Source organism: Oncorhynchus kisutch, linkage group LG19 (genome assembly GCF_002021735.2).
Source record: "Oncorhynchus kisutch isolate 150728-3 linkage group LG19, Okis_V2, whole genome shotgun sequence".
NCBI lineage: Eukaryota > Metazoa > Chordata > Actinopteri > Salmoniformes > Salmonidae > Oncorhynchus > Oncorhynchus kisutch.
Window position 1 is genome coordinate 3,193,738 of NC_034192.2, and position 23,058 is coordinate 3,216,795.

Genomic DNA, 23,058 nt, shown 5'->3' on the forward strand with positions numbered 1-23,058 from the left:
AATCTGCGCAGCTCGGTGATATTGTCAATATTGTGCATCATTCAGAAACATGCTATTTTTCCATAAAATATATGTTTGAATTTAACTCGTTTTCATTGGGACGGCAGATAAACCCTTACAATCAAAAGCAATATCTTTGCATGTGAAAAGACAATCCTACTCATTACTACACATGCTTAACCTACATCACTTTTGTTTTGAGCAGACTTGGGGCACCTGGCTCACCACAGGAAGGCAGTTTCAAAACGAATGCAAACAACGCTAACCCGATTCACCCGGCAAATAATTAAACTCCTTCACTAGCTGGGAAACCGGCCTTCAACGTTTAATAGACGTGAGAAGTGTTCCCGAGGCTGCCTACATTGCAGTCCTGTCAGATCACTAAATCATTTCCTGTATTATACTGTATTTTCAATTACTACAATGTAGGCGGCTTGAAACGCAAGTATGCTCAGGGTAAACCCGTGGACCGAACTGAAAAGGCATATTACTTTCCTCTGATTGGTAGATAGCCAGGTTACGTCCCCAAATATTTCCACGAGCGATTGGTTAAAATAAACATCCCTTTAATGTTCTCTTCTTCTATTGGCAAATCTAGGTGTCATTCATGTAGCATGTACTTACGTGGAGTGAGAGCATTATGTATTTAATGCATCAATTCCCGGAGTAACGTTAATTGGGTATTTCACTATTTATAGGGTGGGTTCGAGGTCGAAGATGGATGAAAGGAGACGAGCAACGTTTACCAAAACCTTGTACTGATAGTCTTGTTAAATATCAGAAATAGTTGTCATTGACTCAAGTCTTATTTTCTCCATACACCGTCCGTGTTTGTAATGTGTGAAGCTAGTTCACGCTAGATAGCTAGTACTGAACGTCGAGTCTTTCCCCTCATCCCGTAGCCAAATTTACGGACCTAAATTCTGTCATATTGGAGCAGGGCTAGGCAGCTAGCCTAGCCATCAATTGAATCTGGAGCAGGATACAGAGGTAGGTAAAAGCTATTATTAAACCCACGTCTGTCTGTCTGGTGGGAGGGCTTTTCGGTATAGTTTTGACATTATGGTCAACGTCGATCAGCAACTGAAGAGTGATAGCATTCAATGCAGTTCTCTTATTTTTGGCAGACTTGTCTCGTTGCATGTATACCTGTGGTTTTGTCATGTTTACGTCTGTAAATAAATTTGATTTGATTTGTTTGTTACGCACCCCAACGCACAAATCATGGCAATGACGTATTCATTATCACCTGCTCGTACTGTCCTTATTATAAACACTGGCGTCACATAAACAGCGTCTTCATAATGGGCATCTTCTTATAGACATTGAGTCATTGTAAGGACGTGTTTTTTTCATTAAATTACATTCTAATTTTGCGTCTAAGTCCAATCATTTTCAATTTTGGATCTAGCTAGGTATGAAATTCAATAGTTAAAAATGCTAAAATAACAGTGGGCCCTTCGAAACACTGGTTTCAAATCAAACATCACAAGCTTTGGTAAGGCCATCAGCAATAGCCCTATTTCAATTATGCCTGAGTAGTGATGAGATATTTTATTTTACCAGGCAAGTCAGTTCAGAACAAATTCTTATTTTCATTGACAGCCTAGGAACAGTGGGTTAACTGCCTGTTCAGGGGCAGAACGACAGGTTGTACCTTGTCAGCTCGGGGGTTTGAACTTGCAACCTTCCGGTTACTAGTCCAATGCTCTAACCACTAGGCTACCCTGCTGAATGTCTGAAATCCACATAACAAAGGACATCACTACTAGCTTAAATCTCAGGAAAATGCAATGTGTTGTTGCTAAATTGACATACCTAATAGTATAATTAAAGATGGCCTTTGCATAGGTGAAGCAGAAGAAATGTCAAGGTTGAAGTTTTAGGTAACCGGAGCAGGAGCCTGGTGCACAACTCATGAAAACAGGCATAAGGAAATTGTTGTGATTCATTGGCCTGGTACATGAGCTCAACCCTAGTGACCAGTTCCCCCAAGACACTCTTCCTCGCTGCCTATTGAGATGTAGCTAAGGGCATGTAGCTTGGTGTTCTTTTTGGCTGTGTGTATGTGTCCCAGACAGTCCCCCTCCCTCTGGCATCATGACTGGGTCTTTTCATGCTGAAGGGGAGTTGCTTCCTGTCCGGTGCTGACTCGCAGGGTGGAGACCACTAGGTTTCTTGGTTGCATGTTTGTTAACATTCTTTTTTTCCCCCCACTGCACACAATGGCCCCTCTCTCTGCACCTGTCTTTCAAGAAAGTGAACTTACATCAAATCAATGTTTACACTGTTTCGCAGATGTTATAGTGGGTGCAGCAAAATGCTTATGTTACTAGCTCCTAAAAATGCAATAAAATGTAAAGCAAGAACACAAATAATACAAGATTTAATCAAGAAATATCCGATTAACCTAACAACCCAACTAGCACGAACAGTCATCCAAATGCAATCTATACCCATCTACATTGGATGAATTTACATAAGATATGCTACGAATAGTACAGCAGTAACATGTGTTAGCATGGGCATCACTGGTCTGTATTACACAAAGACCAGTTTAAACAGGCTCCTCACTGCTCGTAAGAGACAGTAGCAATACAATGTCTCAGATATTACTCAACTGGAACTAAAAGCTATTGAATGTACAGTAGACTTATGTTGAATATCAGTACATGTGTATTGGACCTGTCAGTGTTGTCATTGTTTCCCTTTGCCCTATAGGATAGTATGGCCATGACGGGAGGGACTGCAGCTGCCCTTCCCATGAGCAACCACACCCGGGAGAGGGTGACCGTGGCCAAGCTGACAGTGGAGAACTTCTACAGCACTCTGCTGACACAACACGAGGAGCGAGAGACGAGGTGTGTGGCTCCTATAGGCAACCCATGCATGTGACAGCCACGTGTTCTGAATATTTGCATTTGACAATGCAAACTTGTTTTAGGCAAAAATTTTAAGAGGACTCAAATGGTGGGTTGTTATGTTGAGAAAGCGAGACTTTGTTCTTTATAAAATGGCTGGGGTTTATTCCAACCCGGGCATCCTCACATTCGTGAGCTAGCATCACAACTGTTTAGCCAGACTGTTTTAGAGTAACTAGACTGGGGTAGACTGGTTTCAGATTAACTAGACTGGGGCGGACTGTTTCAGAATACCTGCATGTTCCCCACTGTTTTTCCAGGCAGAAGAAGCTGGAGAAAGTCATGGATGACGAAGGCTTGATAGATGAAGAGGTAAACCTCCACTCGTGTGGAATGATGGCTTTAATTCCAATAATGGATTGGAATCAATGTCGTGGGTAGCACTTTCTTTGCATGTTTGTCACATCTACTATTTTAGAGGAAGCCAAATGGAACTGATTATTGGTGTCTCTGTTCCTCAACAGAAGGTAATGCGACGCTCTCAGCACGCCAGGAAGGAAACAGAGTTCCTGCGGCTGAAGAGGACCCGGCTGGGCCTGGATGACTTTGAGTCACTAAAGGTCATTGGTCGAGGCGCCTTTGGAGAGGTGTGTTATGATATATCTCTCTCTCTCCAGTTTATTTTCTTTATATGTACCTTTGCATGTATGCTGGTATTGATTGTGGATTAATATGGTCTTTACTGAAGTTTTCAAGGTTTGCAATGCATGGTTTGGTCTGACCACTCATTTATAAAGCAGTTAGCAACTAATTACACTTAATCCTCTCAAATGTGGCATACTCATGTGTGACTCCAAAGTTTGTCCTCAGGTCCGCTTGGTGCAGAAAAAAGACACCGGGCACATATATGCCATGAAGATCTTGAGGAAAGCTGACATGTTGGAGAAGGAGCAGGTGGCTCATATTCGGGCAGAAAGGGACATCTTGGTGGAGGCGGACGGGGCCTGGGTGGTTAAGATGTTCTACAGTTTCCAGGATAAGAGGAACCTCTACCTCATCATGGAGTTTCTACCTGGAGGTGGGTCTCTCTTGCTGGCCACAGTCTGACTCTACAAATGACATCAAACCATTTTTTAAAATTCCATATAATTACTGGTAATAAATATAGTGACATTACACAGTGTACATAGAGACCATCTAGAGCAGGGATCTTTAACCTTTCCCATCATGTTAGTAATAAACTATTTTCACATCTTATCAGGTGAATGATGATGTCAAGGAGAAGCAATAATTTAATAGATTTGGTAGATAGTTTTCCATTATTTTAACCTCCCCACATTGTAATTGAAAGAGTGAGGTGTGAACTCTAACCTGGCCAAAAATGTATGTTTAAGTTTACCAGCAGCTCCGTTGAGTGTAATTAACAACGAGTGTAATTAACAAACATGAGTGTAATTTGGTCTGACCAATCCCGGTTCTTGTTGTGTCATGCTGATGGCAGCATCTGGTTTTGGCTTAAGCAGCATGAGTCCATGGACCCATCCTGTCTGGTGTCTACGGTACAGGCTGGTGGTAATGGTGTGGGGAATGTTTTCCTGGCACACGTTAGGTCCCTTGATACCAATTGTGCAACATTTGACCGCCACACCTTGTACTATCCATGCCCTGACGAATTCTGGCTGTTGAGGCAAAGAGGTGGGTGTACCTAGATGGGCGTACCTAAGAAACTGGCCACTGAGTGTATTGTTTAATTTAATTGGTCATCTGTTAAACAGGGGGTTAGTGGCATAGTGCCATTAATATCAATTAAATGTGCAGGTGACATGATGACCCTACTGATGAAAAAGGACACCCTGTCTGAAGAGGCTACCCAGTTCTACATAGCTGAGACCGTCCTGGCCATCGACTCTATCCACCAGCTGGGCTTCATCCACAGAGACATCAAACCTGATAACCTGCTTCTGGACTCCAGGGTGAGACACTGGCCTGGTCCAGGCCTACCCCTGTACACAAACAGACACATGCTCAGAGAAGCATTCACTTACAGATGGCCAATTAATGTTTATAATAACCATTTTGTATTGAAGGTGTGATCGGAGAGTCTTTTATTTTTCTATTCTGCAGGGCCATGTAAAGCTGTCTGATTTTGGTCTGTGTACAGGACTGAAGAAAGCCCACCGTACAGAGTTCTACAGGAACCTCACACACAACCCTCCCAGTGACTTCTGTGAGTCACTCTTTACAACTTGTGAATCATTCACTTTTATTTTCACTCAGACAAAATATAATTTGTTTATTCAGTGGTTTTTATGGTAGAACACTGCCATGTCTTTGAACTTGCAATCTTCCACAGCCTTCCAAAACATGAACTCAAAGAGAAAAGCAGAGACATGGAAGAAGAACCGGAGGCAACTGGTAAGAGTTTGTGCATGTGGAGGCTATATATTTTACCGCCCATTATATCTTTGGTACCGCCCTTCTCATTGGTCCTTTGAGCAGGATCCCTCTCAGGGATCTCATTAGTGTTTTTTGTTAAGGATCCTCTTAGCACCACAGACCATGGGCTGTGAAACAAGCACACCCAATACTGTAGCCTTTGGGTTGGTTTTACTTATTAGGTTCTCCCCATCTGTTTGTTTAACCAACAGGCCTACTCCACAGTGGGAACACCGGACTACATTGCCCCAGAGGTGTTCCTGCAGACGGGATACAACAAGCTCTGTGACTGGTGGTCTCTGGGGGTCATCATGTATGAGATGCTGATAGGTATGTCTATGTAACCGAGTCAATTACAACATGCCCAAGTCCGTGTTTCATTATGAACTCAAAGATGGCCAGCTAACTTTCTGAAATAACATCCTAACTCATTGTTCCTACTTTGTAACATACTGACATTCTCCCCTGGTGTGTCTCTCAGGGTACCCCCCGTTCTGTTCTGAAACACCCCAGGAGACATATAGGAAGGTGATGAATTGGAAGGAGACCTTGGTCTTCCCCCCCGAAGTACCCATCTCAGAGCGGGCCAAGGACTTGATTCTCAGGTTTGTGGTCATATGATACCTTATAGGATATCCATTAGTGTGTATTTGTATCAGAGTGTATTGTCCTCTTAGGAAAAAAATTATTATAGCACTTTACTGGTATAAATCTTTAGTACTTGTTATAAACATGTATGAGTCTTATGTTAGGCCTATGTCTCCCAATTTAGACAATTTGAAACTAACTCAAAATAGCTGTTACTCAGTCATGATCATTAACAAGACATAAGATGGTAATGTCATGTCTTAAAATGCATTATAACTGGATCGTAAGTCTTATCTGCAGGCTGAGTTACCAAAATGATCACATGAATTATTCCATTCACATCCACAAAAACATGCAGTATCAAACTGCAGTGAAGTAGACATTTTATTTCAGCGCAATGGATTTCCTCTTGTCAAACAAAGGCTTTGGTGCTCCAACAACATGAATCCATTTCAGGTACTGTAATGACGCTGAGAACCGTGTTGGTGCTGTGAGCATTGAGGAGATGAAGAGTCACGCCTTCTTTGAGCCTGTGGACTGGGAACACATCAGGTATGTGTTTTGTTCTTCAGGACTTGCATGTGTGATGGCAATATCGTAAAGGAGGTATAACCTGCAATCACATCCCCAACAAAAGCCAAGTCACGTAGCCTTCATTGGGTTGTCTTTGATGCGTTTCAGCAAAATGCATTTGGAAAAAGGTTTTAAATAGACCAACGGCTCACATTTGCCTTCCTTCCATAGGGAAAGACCAGCCGCCATCTCCATTGAGATCAAGAGCATTGATGACACATCGAACTTTGATGAGTTCCCAGAATCGGACATCCTTCAGCCAGGTAATAATCACTTTGTCTCTATTACAAATTTTCATACATGAAATGCAGCTCAAAGTTCTTCACGATAAGCATGAAATTATAAAAATGTAAACTATTAAAGCAGAAGAAACATTTGTGCTGTAGTGCAGGAGGTTTGCTTTGGTGTACAGGAATCTTTTGAGTCATCTCTGGCGCAACTCCAATTTTGATTAAATAGGACCCATAGTCCTGTTATTCACACATTCCTACAGTTCTGAGGTCTAGATTAATTTCCTATTCAGCATTGCCCTCTAGTGGCAAGGAGGAGACAATAACACTGGTATTAATCTTAATACACTGTTGTATATCATTTACAATCTTGTTTCAGTTTCCAACGTGACAGAACCAGACAAATCGAAGGACTGGGTGTTCCTGAACTACACCTACAAGAGGTTTGAGGGGCTGACTCAGCGAGGCACCATCCCCACATACATGAAGGCAGGGAAGGCCTGAGATGAGGGAAAATGGGAGAGACAATGTGGACACAGGGTTGGGCGGTAAACCCCTGCTGTGCTGAAAGCGCAGGATCAAGAATGATGAGGTTCTTGGTTTCATGCTTCACTGGGGTTTTTCTGTTTGGTCACAGATCCATTGGGGCACCAATGGCAAGAGGAACAGGGATATAAATAATACATGTATCGTCTTAGGCCTTGCTTGGGCTGTTAATGGGGAAGTTTGTTTTACAACTTAATGTTTGATGGTCACTCAACCTGAAAAAACAGAACTTCCCTTTTTGAAATGACTACTACTAGGTGTCTAAATCAATGGGCATGTTCCTCTGCCCAGGCGTTGCTGAAGTGAGCCAGATCTTACAACACTTGGATAGGTATTTTACCTATTGGCTAACCACATGTTATAGCAATCTGGTGCCCGACAGCGTAGTTGATGACGAGATATGCAACGTTTGAGCAGGGGAAAGCGACCATCATATCTGCATGTTTACACACTGATTTGCAGGGTCTAAAACACTGTAGAAGGACTGCCCCACACACAGGGTATTCGTTGAGGGTTATCCTAGTGTCCTCATATGACTGAAGATAAATGCATATAGTTAATATAAAGTAAACTTTTTCTAAACTTGTAGGTATAAAAAGTTCTAACGTTTCAAGTCTTTTATGGGTGCCATGTTAGCCAAAAAGTTTCATTCTAGTTACAATGTAATCCTTCCGTCATGGAACGTTAGCTGCTAACATGGGAGTATGGTGAGCCATCCATACATGGATTAATCCCAGAGCCATAGATACATTGTGGTGTCTATTTAATGCCTTGATAATCTGGAATTAATATCTCTAAATGATTTAATGGTGTCAAAGATGCATAGAAAACTTTTATTCTAGTGGTTGACGTAAGGAACGGTAATGTAGAATCAGATTTGTTTTTGCAAGTTAGAGGACGAGTCATGGATGTCATTGACAACTCAAGGCTAATACTTAAAGGTAGCAATATGATGCAGAAAGTAGATGGCATATTGGGTCAATTTCCACAACAACTAAGAGTGTTGAAGCGTGATACTCAACTTCTCTGCTTTTTTGGTCTCGTGGCTACCAGGCTGTATACGGTATGAAGTGCAGATGCTGTGTGTGACTGCGGGAGAGCAATGTCTTGCATCTCGCTCATGTCAATATCTGCGGTGCTGCTCGTGGCAATGTCATTTCGCTTAGTCTAATTTTACAGTAATTACATTTCTGTTCAAATTTATTGACAAAGATGGCGCCTTTTTATATTTTTAAGTACATCGGAAATCATGTTTGATCTTCACATCGCTCCCCAAAATGCATCCATTTAAGTTAGGAACTACATTTAATTAAATGTAACTTTTTATAGTCACCCTTTAGTGAACACACGCTGTGTGTGATGTCATAAATATAGATATTCACATTTCAGCGATTCTGATTTAGTTGTGCAGAGGTGGTCAGCACAACTTGCATATCCAATAAACTAAATTAATGTAATGTTGCCCTGGCTATCTGGCACAGGTCAAAGTTCAAATGCTATGTGATCTGGAGCAGGTGTAAATTCAATGGATCAAATGATTTATTTTGACAATGAACAAATTGATAAATCCCCAAATGTTTGCAGTAGTAAACACACCACAAATTAGGGTGCATCATGTGTTAATGACGAATGAAAGTGTTGATGACTAAAACGAAATACCTAAAATATAACAATGCAGAAAGATGCCCATAGACTTCCAGTTATGGCGCTAACGCTAGTTAGCATTAACTTGCGAAACTACCTCTAAGTAACGTCATACTGGACACAGACCTAAAAGGGTAACCAGGACTTCATCTGACTCTGGGGAAGTAGATAAAGGGCCTCATTTCCAAAATCCTAAAGTATCCCATTAACTTTTAAATGATTCAAGAAGGGAAATTAAAACATTGTTTATGTAACTCTTCTCTAAACTACTTTTCATAAGTTGACTCAAATTCATTATTTGATGCATTTGTTCATTCTGAACTCCATTTGTCTTTCACTAGAACATGTTACAAAATATATTAAAGGGATAGTTCACCCAAATGACAAAATTACACATTGGTTTCTATCCTTTAAGCAGTCTATGCTTTGTTACCAAATGTTAATGTTTTAGCATTTGTGGCACAAATACTTGTCATTTGGGTGAACTATCCCTTTAATATAACTGGGTTGGCACTGGGAGAGAGCAGGGAGGGGTTGTGCATGTGTGGTAGGGGATTTGCACAAAATGCTGATAGGTTTCCATCCAATTAGTGACCGATTTTCATGCGAATATTCTAAAATCTGTATTAAAAACAATGTGTATTTTCCTACCAGAAAGATTTCCATCAAATTGACTTGTTGTGGATAAAAGTCTGTGCGTGATGACGCAGTGCACATACAAAAACTTTTGCGGTTCAATTCCAATGTACCGAATAAAAAAGACAAGCTAGATTGGTTTCTATCGCATTTAACTCTACTGATGGTTTTGTCAGAACAAATGTTACGTTATATAGTCAATGTGCCCACTCTGGTATTGGCAATTGCGCTGTAGCCAACAGCTCGCGTATACGTGCGGGAAGTCTACCTACACGATGAGATTATTATGGGTAAATGTTTAATTGTTTTATTTAACTAGGCAAATCAGCTAAGAACAAATTGTTATTTACAATGGCGGTCTACCGGGGAACGGGGTTAACTGCCTTGTTGAGGGGCGGAAAGACAGATTTTTTTGACCTTGTCAACTCAGGGATTCGATCCAGCAACCTTTGTTTTGTGAAAAGGCAGCCAAGCATCGATCATGTCACCAGAATAAGACCATCGTTGTTTATTGGAAAGGAGCATCAAGCTCATCACTGTTCACTTTTCACTTCAGGTGAAATTCATCCTAATTTATTTAATCTGCAGTGTAATAAACTGCATGTTTTCCCTAACACACAATATCGCGTAACTCCCAAGTTTACTTGCAATACATGCCCGTAAAGGAGTTTCCACCAACATTTTATAGGGGGGGGGGGGGGGGGGGGGGGGGGGTGGAAACCTGGTTGTATGGAAACCTGGATTGTTAGGAATTTTTGTGGGGAAAATAATTTATGTGCTAATGTTTTAATGACGCCCGTTTCCTTTTCCTGGGAAAGGAGCTCGGAAGATGATTTCCTTGGATGGAAGACTTGATATAAAACAGTTGTTCAACTGTCTTTCACAGCAGTATATTCCAGGTACAATCTCATAATATAGGCTACTTTGAATTATGGTCTTGACAGTTGGACTAAGTGATTGTAGTGCATATTGTATAACTGCAATAGATTACTTGTTTGTTACATTTATAATCGCTGTTTTTATTAACTAGTTAGGGAGCCACATAGATATGACTGAACTGGAAACCTACCGTGATGTATATACAGTAAGGGCAAAAGGGTATATAGTCAGCCACCAATTGTGCAAGTTCTCCCACTTAAAAAGATGAGAGGCCTGTAATTTTCATCATAGGTACACTTCAACTATGACACTTCAACTACAAAATTGTAGACCTGCACCAGGCTGGGAAGACTGAATCTGCAATAGGTAAGCAGCTTGGTTTGAAGAAATCAACGGTGGGAGCAATTATTAGGAAATGGAAGACATACAAGACTACTGATAATCTCCCTCGATCTGGGGCTCCACGCAAGATCTCACCCCGTGGGGTCAAAATGATCACAAGAACGGTGAGCATAAATCCCAGAACCACACGGGGGGACCTAGTGAATGACCTGCAGAGAGCTGGGACCAAAGTAACAAAGCCTTCCATCAGTAACACACTACGCTGCCAGGGACTCAAATCCTGCAGTGCCAGACGTGTCCCCCTGCTTAAGCCAGTACATGTCCAGGCCCGTCTGACGTTTGCTAGAGAGCATTTGTATGATCCAGAAGAAGATTGGGAGAATGTCATATGGTCAGATGAAACCAAAATATAACTTTTTGGTAAAAACTCAACTCGTTGTGTTTGGAGGACAAAGAATGCTGAGTTGCATCCAAAGAACACCATACCTACTGTGAAGCATGGGGGTGGAAACATCATGCTTTGGGGCTGTTTTTCTGCAAAGGGACCAGGACGACTGATCCGTGTAAAGGAAAGAATGAATGGGGCCATGTATCGTGAGATTGAGTGAAAACCTCCTTCCATCAGCAAGGGCATTGAAGATGAAAAGTGGCTGGGTCTTTCAGCATGACAATGATCCCAAACACACCGCCCGGGCAACGAAGGAGTGGCTTCGTAAGAAGCATTTCAAGGTCCTGGAGTGGCCTAGCCAGTCTCCAGATCTCATCCCCATAGAAAATCTTTGGAGGGAATGGAAAGTCCGTGTTGCCCAGCAACAGCCCCAAAACATCACTGCTCTAGAGGAGATCTGCATGGAGGAATGGGCCAAAATACCAGCAACAGTGTGTGAAAACCTTGTGAAGACTTACAGAAAACGTTTGACCTCTGTCATTGCCAGTGTAACGGATGTGAAAAGGCTAGCTTAGTTAGCAGTGTGCGCTAAATAGTGTTTCAATCGGTGACGTCACTTGCTCTGAGACCTTGAAGTAGTAGTTCCCCTTGCTCTGCAAGGGCTGCGGCTTTTGTGGAGCGATGGGTAACGATGCTTCGAGGGTGACTGTTGATGTGTGCAGAGAGTCCCTGGTTCGCGCCCGGGTATGGGCGAGGGGGCGGTCTAAAATTATACTGTTACACCAACAAAGGGTATATAACAAAGTATTGAGATAAACTTTTGTTATTGACCAAATACTTATTTTCCACCATAATTTGCTAATAAATTCATTAAAAATCCTACAATGTGATTTTCTGGATTTTTATCTTCTCATTTTGCCTGTCATAATTGAAGTGTACATATGATGAAAATTACAGGCCTCTGATCTATTTAAGTGGGAGAACTTGCACAATTGGTGGCTGACTAAATACTTTTTTGCCCCACTGTATTTCCATGAAAGATCAATGGCAATGACCGTGTACCTCGCCAAAACCAAATTAACTTGAGAAAATGGCCTCTGTCTCATAAGGTCTTGCACAGGCAGCCCAATTCTGATATTTTTCCCCCCACTAATTAGTCTTTTGACCAACCACATTTAGATATTTTCACATCAGATATTTATCAGAGATGATCTGATTGGGGGGAGACACATTTGTGGAAATTTTATCAGAACTGGTCCTCCTGTGTAAACGCAGCCTTAGTTTTGTAGCTTTTGTTTTATTCAATAGGTTCTAATCGGTCATTGTTTTGCATGCCCATTACCTGTTGCCTCAGGACAATGCTCCAGTGTTACTGAATGGTAAATGGAATAACTGAACACTGACCAAGGATGTCTAACAGGCTGACTACACCGCTCGAGTCGCGTGCGTGAGCGTTGCAAAATAAATTTAGAAATCTGTTATTCAATGATTGCACCCACACTGCTCGCGCACGCCAACGAGCGTCTGCGTTGCCACGGGCTAAAATAGAATTCAGTTCTATTTCTGATGCAGATCACGCTGCAAGTCCTGTCTCTCCCATCTCCTCATTGGTTTATAGAAGCAGGTACCCATGTACCATCTCATTGGTTATACCCACGTGGGTGAGTGAAAGACAAACGAGGTCAGTGGCGGTAATGCACCTAATTTATGAAAGTTGCCAATCGCAATATAAAGTCAAGAGAAGAAAAGGCCTGGAAGGAAGAGTGATGACTAGAAACGATTCGGTTGACCGTTTTATGTGTGGATTAATTGGCGGAGTAGAGGATCTTGTGCATTTCAGGTAAAATAACAACTCAATGTTTATATCCCAGGACAAATTAGCTAGCTAAATAGGACAAATTAGCTAGAAAGCTAACTAGCTAAATTGCCATAAATGTTTAATGCTGGGAAATATGATGTTAATTTCCAAACATTCATGTATTAAGTTCGCATGCACTTGTAGAGATGGGGCGGATCTTCTTAGCCACTGATGACGCAAATACAGTTGTACCTTTTTATCTAAATGAAGGATGTTGTGACATCGCATGTAGAACTACAATGCTATGGCTACACAACAATAAATCCTGTCTCACGGTTGTAGCCTATGATTGGATTAATCTATTGTCACTCAGATGCATAGGCCTATTATTAGCCAAGGCAAGATGTTTTGCCAAAACACAGCCTATTTTACAGACTTATGACAATGTTTTGTAGGCTAGATGGTAGCGTAAATACATGGAGGCAAAGTCGTGGTGCAATGTATTTATTCGCAGTGTCGTGACAATTAAGATATCACAGTGACAAATGGTCATGCGTAAAAGGCAACTCGTTGTAAATGTCCTCAATCCATGACGCTTAAAACTAACCTCTACAATTTTATTTTTTTCTTCACACATTTATATAACGTTGTATGTGGGGCTGTAAAGTGCTCTGGGACGCACGTTTACTTTCGCTGTCGACTTGCTGTATTCAATTCCGCCGATTCAGTTGCAAACCGTTTCTTAAACGGAAGCAAACGGAACGAACGTGGAGTGACTTGCCTTAATTTGTCCAATAGAAACTTGTTTAGTTGCAAAACGGAATGCAACTGTTTGAACGAATGATTACACCCCGGGCTTCAGACAGGTTTACGAGACAGCTGCTACACGTGACGGTTATAATGGTTGTATAACGCAACAATATTTAGTTCAACGCGTTGTTTGGCACGTGCACACTTACCACTTACAAAAAGTATCGTGCAGAGGTCTCGAATAACAACAGGTGAGAGACAAATATGTTCGAAAGAGGGGGAAAAAAGACCACTCGAATGAGTTTACTTATATATGGCAATTTGTCAGGTTGGACACGGATATTTACCCGAGAAAGCAGTGTTATCACTCACAACACGAAACCGTTCAATTATAGGGAGCCTGTGTAGTAGCCTATATAGACCATCACTTTTCCCTTAAATACATGCAAAATGACACTTTAGCCTATCGTTTTAGAGGATAAAATGAACGTTTCATTCTTAAATCAGGCTGAAATATGAGCCTATTGATAATGGACTCATGCAGAATACTTTCATAAATGGTTGTCCTACTTGCTCTGGGCTAGACTATGGCCCACGAAACGATTGCGTGTGAATGCAAGGAACAGTGTCCCCTTCACGGGTGGTTTGAGTGAATGAATGCGAGTGTCGTGGTGACTGGTGATAGAGGAGAAGACAGATTGACCTCTTCCGAGTTTTCCTGGAGTTGTGTCCTCATTACCCAGGAGGCTACTTTATCCTTACAAACGTAGACCTGCACGTGCATGTCTACCCCCACCCCGCATTAGTACAGAGAGAGGGGAGGAAAAAAGAAAGTAAATTTATACAACAATCCCCCGCCTCTTCTCACCATCTCTCCTACAGTAGGCTACTTATACCACATTTGGGCTACACTACCACTTGCTCATGTTCTGCGGCGCCGGGCTGCTGCTGACCGGATCCAACCATGTCCTTAGAGAATTTAGCCGCCGGCGGCAATGACGGGACCGCAGACAAACGATCAGGTACTGGTACACCTATTTGTATCGCGTTCAAGACAACTCGAACTCGGAAACTCGTAAACTGAGCTCCAGGATGAAAAAGATCAGAATCAACCAATAGGAAACTCTACGCAAAAACCGTACGCACATTTTCATTTGGAGGTTCTGATCTTTCCGAGTTGTCTTGAAAGCACCACGTGTGAGTTCTCTTGGTTATGAGGTGATAATAATTTATTGTAGTCGATGCTATGCGCCGGGTGGGATTGAGGGGAGCTGTTTCCATGTCTTTCGCTTTGAAAAACAATTTTGGTTCTCCCCCAAAATGTAGATCAATGGAGCAAACGCACACTCGAAGAAGTCCTAGGACGCGCTTGTGGAAGTTTAATAATTTTGAACATATTTGTGGCATTTTACCATGTAATTTCGCAGGTAGGAGTTGGCGTGATTTGATTAGAATATGTGCATGGTGGAATTGTATTTATGGTAAACCTTGTGTAAAATAGATCTGTTCATGCCTTTGGTAATTTTGCCTAGACTAATAATCTATGTCGGTTAGCCTGTTAATCAAATAAAATGGCACCAATCACGAAATGTATGTTTGGATTAAGTTTGCACCATATCCTGTTCAGTCGCACGTATAGCCCAAATTATGTTTTATATATGCGTTTGGGTAGCCTAAAGTCATATCCTAGCCTACATGTTTTCATAGTTGTAGAATTTCAATGTATCGCGGCAAATTTGTATTTTTGGTGACGAGAATTTCCCATGTTTTAAAGCATTCTGATGCATTGCCACATGTTCGTAACTTGATCTCCATGACCGCATTGTGATTCTGGCGATGCATGGTAAAATGTTAAAGAATATTTTCAATAAGTGAGTTATGAAAAAGTTTCCCAATTCTCAAGGTGGGTGGGTGGATTTATTAGAACGCAGCCCAAAACAATTATTGTTCGTTCCCGAACGTGCAAGCTAGGCTAATATGCTGCATGCATGTTTAATAACAATTTCCCACTCTGTAATTTGTCCATAACATCCAGTAATGTACATGTTATGAATGTAATTGAATATGGTCACTCATGTCGCTCCTTTGAAAATAATATATATTTTCAGCATAAAACATTTGTAAAAAATGTATAGGCCTGCCCGGCACATTTTAATTGAGCCTATATGCTACATCAAGTAGGCTAGCTGCGCTTTGGCCAATATGTAATTTGTTTAGGCTATATAGGCCTGTGTTCAGTTATTTTGTAATATACCAGAGCCCATAACTTGATATAACTATTCAACGCAAGCTGCACGTGTGCGTTTGGACTCTTATATAAGAGGTAAACTGTAGGTCAATCGCTGCAACACTTGGGATTCTTTTTATCTTGCCTCTAGTCTTTATGCATTACCATCATACCCCAATAACATGTCCTGGGTTGGTTTATATAGGACTATAGTTTCACGTTAACAATATGAAATGCAAAGGGGCACAATAAGCAAATATGGTGTGACTTTCCTTTTTCAATAACAACATTATCCTTGTTGGGAGACTACTGACAGTCTTGCTCTGGACATAGGTTGACAATTCTTAATAGTGTTGTAGGCTTATCAACCAATTACTGTAACAATATATATATTTATTCCTAAAGGTGTTCTAGGATGACAAACGTTACACAGGAACGGATAAAGAGACTGGACAGAGGAAATAATGTATTACATAGCACTCTGTTAGGCAACCAATTGTTAAAACCGTATAGCCAACAGTCAACTGTACTTCACCTGAATAGCATAGATTCCTCCATTACAAGATGTATTCCCTCTGTTTTGTATATTGAATAAACAAAATGTATTCTACTGTCAGCAGTCTTTCTTAGTATTGTACCTCATGTATGCATGTGTCCAACATGATATTGCTGTTTTGTCTGGCCCCTAGTATTATTCAAAACCAATGCTGAGGTTGGTGTGGGGGTGGGGCGATTCCTGTGGGAGTGAAAGGGGAATGGCTGTCCTCAGGTGAACTTGTCAGATTGGCCAGTGTGACAGGTGTAGAGTTGCCTTTCTTTTGTTGGCTTAAAAGACGGCCAAAGGATTGGAACTGTTTTTATTATCTGAAAATAATCTTCCTTAAATGAATGGAAGTGTAAAGCTAACATTCCTCTGACAGAAAATGTGCAAACACAAGGAGGTATGATTAGCCATAATTTGCCAGGGAGGCAGGTAGCCTAGTGGTTAGAACGTTGGACTAGTAACCGAAAGGTTGCAAGATCGAATCCCCAAGATGACCAGGTACAAATCCGCTGTTCTGCGCCTGAACAAGGCAGTTAAACCACTGTTCCTAGGTTGTTATTGAAAATAAGAATTTGTTCTTAACTGACTTGCCTAGTTAAATAAATTAATGATTAACCAATAATTAATTCTAGGCTTTTACATGTAAGATTGATGAAGACGTTTGTGCAGGACAACTTCACTGGAACCTCCCTTTTTCCATGAGAGGTTATGATGGGGAGATGAGAATAAAGTACATAATGTAAACCTGGACACTAATAACTAGCCTATCGGGTGTCTACAATTTCCTACAAGTATAATATAATATAATATAATTTGAACGGAGAAAGATGTGTGTAATGTAAAAAAGGGTACTTATACTAATTACTAGCTTATCAGGTGATAAACTACATGTGTTTTTTTCAGTGAATATAATAGGGAATCTGAACTGGGATACTCACCAATACTGCTTTAACTAGATACTGCCAGAATGTCATACTGCTTTAACTAGATACTGCCATAATGTCATACTGTCTTAACTAGATACTGGCTTAACTAGATACTTCTATAACTTCATACTGCAATAACTATATACTGTCATAACATCATACTGCTGTGCTGTCTAATCAACTTTTAGACATGAATGTTCTAGTTGTACCAATGACCCTATCAACACACTGGGGTTCTTGTGTGAGAGCGAGTTCTTATGTGAGAGTGGCAGGTGAGTAGTGAGGAATAGGGGAGGTTTATTATGAGGCACCAGCCACAGGAAGCTCATCTGAGGAGGGAGAGTCCTTTTGAGGGGCCATTCATTTATATGGGCTGTGACTGCCAGGGTTTTCATCATCAGCTGAAGACTTGGTCCAATGGAGTAGTACGATCCTCGCCACATTTATCCAGCCAGGAGAGAGCATCATCCATGGAAGGTTTAGCGGCTGCATTATCAAGCTCCAATGCAGAGGCTTCTCACTCCGTCACACAAGCCTCACTTGCTATACAGTTATCACTTGGGAAGCCAGGTGTAATTTAGTGTATCATTCAAGGTGATTCAATTTACCTGGTTTCTGCACCACCCACTCATGTCCTGCACAACCAGGGAACTTGTTGATGTCTGGTTCCCAGTTGTCAGTGAGTTTGTGTTTCCCTCTGGCATCTCCTATTAGCGACAAGAACTGGATCAACATTTAAGAAGAATACTGTCAATTTTTTCTTTCAGTGAACAGAAATTAGTTTCTGCTTGTATCCCAATCCCCCTAAGACACATACACCCTAAGGGGTTGGAACCACACTGAGCATATAAGGGTTAACTGTCTTGTTCAAAGGCACAACAGCAGGAGATGACATGGAGAGAGGCTGGCCTAGCCAGGAAATGACTGCTGCGTATTTACCAGGGGTTTCTCCGGTTCCTTGATGAACTTTGATCCGAAGTAGGTCAACCAAATGAATATGTGTAGCACAACCATTTCCCCACATAACTACCTAATTGTATTTGATATGACATTTGTCTTCCCCTTTAGTTAGTTACTTCAAAATAGGGATCTCCACTCTTCCCTTTACAATTGTGTTGGATTTAATGAAATGTATGATATTATAATTTATATCAATTTTCAGTTAATAAATGTTAATGTATCAAAGCATTCTAAATTTACCTCAACCCCAAGCTACTCACTGTCTTTGTCAAACATCCAAAAGCCACAATGTTTCTAATTGATTGGACAACAAACGTAGTCAGATTTGCCTTAACTATTTTCATGAAAATTGAAAAATAACTAAATGAAGATTATCCCGACATGATGATACAACTACAGAATTAGCAAAATTACGGTAGTTCCACTACCATCTCTCTACTTGTGGAATATTTCCACTTGTTTTGCTTTTAAGCTACTACAGTTTCTCATGCTTCGTGAGATGCCTGCAGGAAAAGGAAGAGAGAAGGCAGGGCTGGAATAGTTTCGGCATTCCACCTCAATGCCAGAAATTACCCCCAAAATCCTAGATATAGCCTAGTTCATTAACCATTATTTATAAACATTTGTTACATTAGAAGCATTAGAATCCCAAAACATCTTCCACATTTTAAACAATATTTCAAATAAAATGTCACCGCTTAAAGTAGAATGGGGAGTCGTGCGTGAAGTAGGTCAATGTTACAGTATTATATAAGCAGTGAGGTAAGGCGATAGCAGAAACTATCACGTCAAACACATGCTGGGGGAAAACTGGGATAAAGCCAGTGGTTAGACGCCCTCTTATGGTACTCATCACGTGCTGCACGACAGCCGGGAGAAAATGTCTGCCAGTGGTTGGTGTCTGGTCGGCAGATTTAGGTTGGAGAGTTCATTCACCTCACCTGCCAGGTTTATGGCTTTCAAGATGATCAGTTACAAGATGTAAGGCCATTTCCAGTTAGCTGAACTTAAAACTAATTTACACTGAGGAACATTTGTCAATGGGCTTACAATTGAGAGTTCATTTACAGTCCTCTCAAGTGGATGTTAGTTAGTGCATACACGCGAATCATGTGACTGATCAACACAATAACATTTATAGTTATAAGACGGTTTTAAAAAATTATTTTTATTTTGAAACTTTTTACACAATATTTTGCACGCTCCCAGGCAGCTTGTAGTGAGTGATACACATGGTTGGAACGTTGTATGGGATGCTTGAGATCAACATCCATTGAGTTGGTATTTGGGCCATCTTCTTGGGAAAGCAAGTAACTGCATTCATTCGTTATTCGTCCTCAGTTGAGGGTTTCAGTTGATTATCGGGGATATGTGAATGTTCTTCATGGAGGTTTTCAACATTGGCAAATATAAAATCTGGGGAATAAAACAAAACACCAACCAATTTTGTCTCTAGGCCTCCGTAATAGTGTCAGTGCTACAATAATGCATCGATTTGACCGTAGGTGAATTACAAATGATGAGAAATCAAAGCTATGTATCAGTTTTGTATGGTTCTTGTGCCTGTGGTTTAGGACCCTTGCAGTTAGGAGAAACCAATAGCCTTCCTGTTTCTCGGCCTTATGTCATAACGCCCCACCTGGCAGGAGCCATGCCTGATGTCATAACCCCCCACAAGGCAGGAGCCATGCCTGATGTCATAACCCCCCACAAGGCAGGAGCCATGCCTGATGTCATAACCCCCCACAAGGCAGGAGCCATGCCTGATGTCATAACCCCCCACAAGGCAGGAGCCATGCCTGATGTCATAACCCCCCACAAGGCAGGAGCCATGCCAATCCAAGAGCTGTCTAGGAAACGGAAGGGGGATCTAGATAACAGGTAAGAGCAGAGAGACCTCACCTTTCACAAAGCAGCATAAAAATAACATTCTTATGTTTGTCTCTTACCCGGTGGACTTATATGTTGTGTTCTCCATGTCTTGCAGGGAAAATGGTGATGCTCAAATAGAGGAGCAACAGAGCAGGTAATTGAAGATTCTTTAGCAATTAATTTGATTTCAGCACTAATCTTGGCAAGATCTCTCAGAGCCAGGCCAAGTGCTGAAATGAATCATTTTAAATTATCATAACTATTTCCCATTCCAATTCAGATCGGAAAACGATGATCAACAGGTGAAAATAAAATGGTTCAGGTAAGAGCCTGGCATACATATTAATTTGGTATATTGATAGGGAGTTAAAGGCCAATGCAGCCATTTAAAAATCAAATCACTTCTGGGTAACAATTAAGTACCTTACTCTGACTGTTTTCAATCAACATGGTCGAAAAGAAACACAAATAGCTTCTTAGCAAGAACAGTTTCTCGAGCAAGAATTTCGCTAGGACTGTCTGAGAGTGGTCCAGGGGAAAACTGAAAACGAGCAGTTTGGCAGATTCACCAGGCAGGCCAAAACTCCATCCCACCAAAACTGGCTGAAATTTCAGGATGTCATTTCAAACAACTCTTACACTAAAAGGGTATTATCATACATTTCACAGTATTATTCCAACATCATGTTGTGGAAATATATATAAAACACATGAAAATCCCATTTTTGACTGAACTTGCTTTAACAAACAGGAGGATACTTTAATATTATATATGACATAATACTACAGTATTAGTAATACTAATACTGAAGCTGGTACGATGCGAGCAACCACATCAACGTAAAGCCAATAATAACAATAACACACACCCTTTCATGTGTTGTTGCTTTTATAAATGATATCATGCTGACTTGATAGCAACCCATCAGACACCTGTATACTTAAGTGTGTGAGAGAGACAAATAAGTGTATTTGTGCCCTCACTCACAGGGAGCCACACAGCCAAATTGAAAAGCGGCGAAGGGACAAAATGAACACCCTTATCGACGAGCTGTCAGCCATGATCCCCTCCTGGAACCCCATGGCCAAAAAGCTTGACAAACTCACGGTTCTGCGAATGGCTGTACAGCATCTGAAAGCCCTGAAAGGTAGGCCTCATCATCCCAAAACTGCCCCTTCAATACAGTATCACACCAGGCAATCTGTGCAGCACCACACATCTCTTTAAGGTAGGTCTCATGAAGCTATACTAATGCAGTAACAGCTTAGGACACATTGTGGCGGCAAAATACACAGCTGTGCTGTGCATAGCTTGGTTCATTGCTGATAATATAGATTTAATATTTCTATATATTTGTAACTCAATTTATGATAGAAATGTCAAGCTCCTAAGGGACAGGTACAACACAGACAACAGCTCAGTGCTGTGTTCGTCTCGTCAGCAGGTGCCAGCAGTTCCTTTACTGATGTTAACTACAAACACAAGCCTTCATTTCTGCCTCTGGATGATCTCAAGCACCTGGTGCTTCAATCTCTTTCTCCAATCAACCAAGATCAATTCCATTTGGTATTGTGGCAGCAGTCACAACAGTGGGACAGGATTATGTGGTGTGTCAATTTACAGTTTTTGTGTGTTGAGTCTTCTAGGCTCCAAAAATAGCTGATCATTTTGGTATTGATATGGGAAATATAATATTAACCAATAATATAGTGACCTAGGGTTATTCCTTTCAGATTACAATGATGAGGTGAAATCTACAATTGTGTGGTTTTTATTTTCAAAGTGCTGCATTTTATCCAAAGTTATGAGAGTGTGGTGGGCATGTTTCTTCTTCAGACTAAGTATACACTTTATTTTTTGGACAGTAACACAGTTTACCCTCTGGTATTTTTCCATTCAGTTACGAACTAACTTTACTCTGGAAAATCCCTAATTAGAACAGGATGTGTCAACCGCTCAATTCTATGTAGAATTAACTCATATAGAAATAGCCAGTTCTTTCCCCTCGCTTGGAGTGTTCTGTTGGTTAACCTTTGCCAGCTCTGATCTCCCACAAGTGTGCATGTTTGTCACACAGAGTCGGCCATTTTAGAGTAAACAGAAAGAGTGGATACACACGGATGGTTTATACACTGTAGCAGTGTCAGTGTTTTCATGGACCCAGAATGAAATATATTGAGGTCGTGCCGTGTCTCATTTCCCCAGGCTGCAGATGGGTTCCTGTTCGTGGTGAGTTGTGACAGGGGGAAGATCCTCTTTACCTCAGAATCCGTCTCCAAGTTCCTCAACTACAGTCGGGTCAGTGAACTGGTTATACTTAAGCAATAAAACCCGAGCGGGTGTGGTATACGGTCTGATATAACATGGCTTTCATCCAATCAGCTTTCAGGGCTCGACCCACCCAGTTTATAATATACAATAAGCAGGTCTGGCAGTCTTAATTTGCTACTTAATTCTAAATTGAGCTAATTATTGAGGTGGATTCCAACAATGTCACTATCACTCAATCCTATCTGTTATCCACTTAAATACTCCCAATGACAACTTTAGGAAAAGTCAATTACTTAACAGTGTTTATTCCATTCATTTAGTTCCATGGTTTGGTTTTCTTTGGCCATTTGTAACAGGCACCCCATGCCCCTACCACTCCCATTGATTGTTAGCTAGTGATGGCTAAAGTTAGCTGACGTTTGTAGTGGCTGTCTAAAGAAAACTGAACCATGGATTATATATTCTCCTGGCCCATAGACTACTTACATGGTGAGGAACTATCTAACATCAAAATGTAAAATACTGAAATTCCCTTTTAATACCTTAGAATTTCTGTACTATAGTAAAGTTGTACCTGAATCTGTTT

The 23,058-nt window shown here is 41.1% G+C and overlaps 2 protein-coding genes across 2 annotated transcripts in view; both read left to right on the forward strand.

The window, feature by feature from the left end:
- Positions 1–599: 599 nt before the first annotated feature.
- On the forward strand, positions 600–9,664 carry LOC109896586 (serine/threonine-protein kinase 38-like). The gene is made up of 13 exons (XM_020490861.2): positions 600–990; positions 2,722–2,861; positions 3,182–3,233; positions 3,386–3,508; positions 3,732–3,939; positions 4,680–4,834; positions 4,986–5,088; positions 5,215–5,276; positions 5,510–5,627; positions 5,779–5,902; positions 6,342–6,437; positions 6,630–6,721; positions 7,068–9,664. The coding sequence occupies exons 2-13, from the start codon at positions 2,728–2,730 to the stop codon at positions 7,190–7,192; spliced, it is 1,392 nt and encodes a 463-aa protein (XP_020346450.2). The 5' UTR covers positions 600–990; positions 2,722–2,727; the 3' UTR covers positions 7,193–9,664.
- Positions 9,665–13,000: 3,336 nt separating this feature from the next.
- The window catches only part of LOC109896588 (aryl hydrocarbon receptor nuclear translocator-like protein 2), a 30,026-nt gene continuing 19,968 nt past the window's right edge, over positions 13,001–23,058 (forward strand). The window contains exons 1-7 of the mRNA XM_031798035.1: positions 13,001–14,693; positions 19,903–20,209; positions 20,316–20,354; positions 20,481–20,522; positions 21,191–21,348; positions 21,646–21,727; positions 22,403–22,499. Coding sequence (XP_031653895.1) covers positions 14,636–14,693; positions 19,903–20,209; positions 20,316–20,354; positions 20,481–20,522; positions 21,191–21,348; positions 21,646–21,727; positions 22,403–22,499 — 783 coding nt within the window. The 5' untranslated portion in view covers positions 13,001–14,635. The remainder of the gene's footprint in view (positions 14,694–19,902; positions 20,210–20,315; positions 20,355–20,480; positions 20,523–21,190; positions 21,349–21,645; positions 21,728–22,402; positions 22,500–23,058) is intronic.

Excerpts from the sequence above, each read along its gene's own strand:
- LOC109896586 (XM_020490861.2), top strand. The coding sequence starts at position 2,728 with ATGGCCATGACGGGAGGGACTGCAGCTGCCCTTCCCATGAGCAACCAC. Across the intron at positions 4,835-4,985 it reads ACCTGCTTCTGGACTCCAGG|GGCCATGTAAAGCTGTCTGA; the intron begins GTGAGACACTGG and ends TCTATTCTGCAG. Across the intron at positions 6,722-7,067 it reads ATCGGACATCCTTCAGCCAG|TTTCCAACGTGACAGAACCA; the intron begins GTAATAATCACT and ends ATCTTGTTTCAG.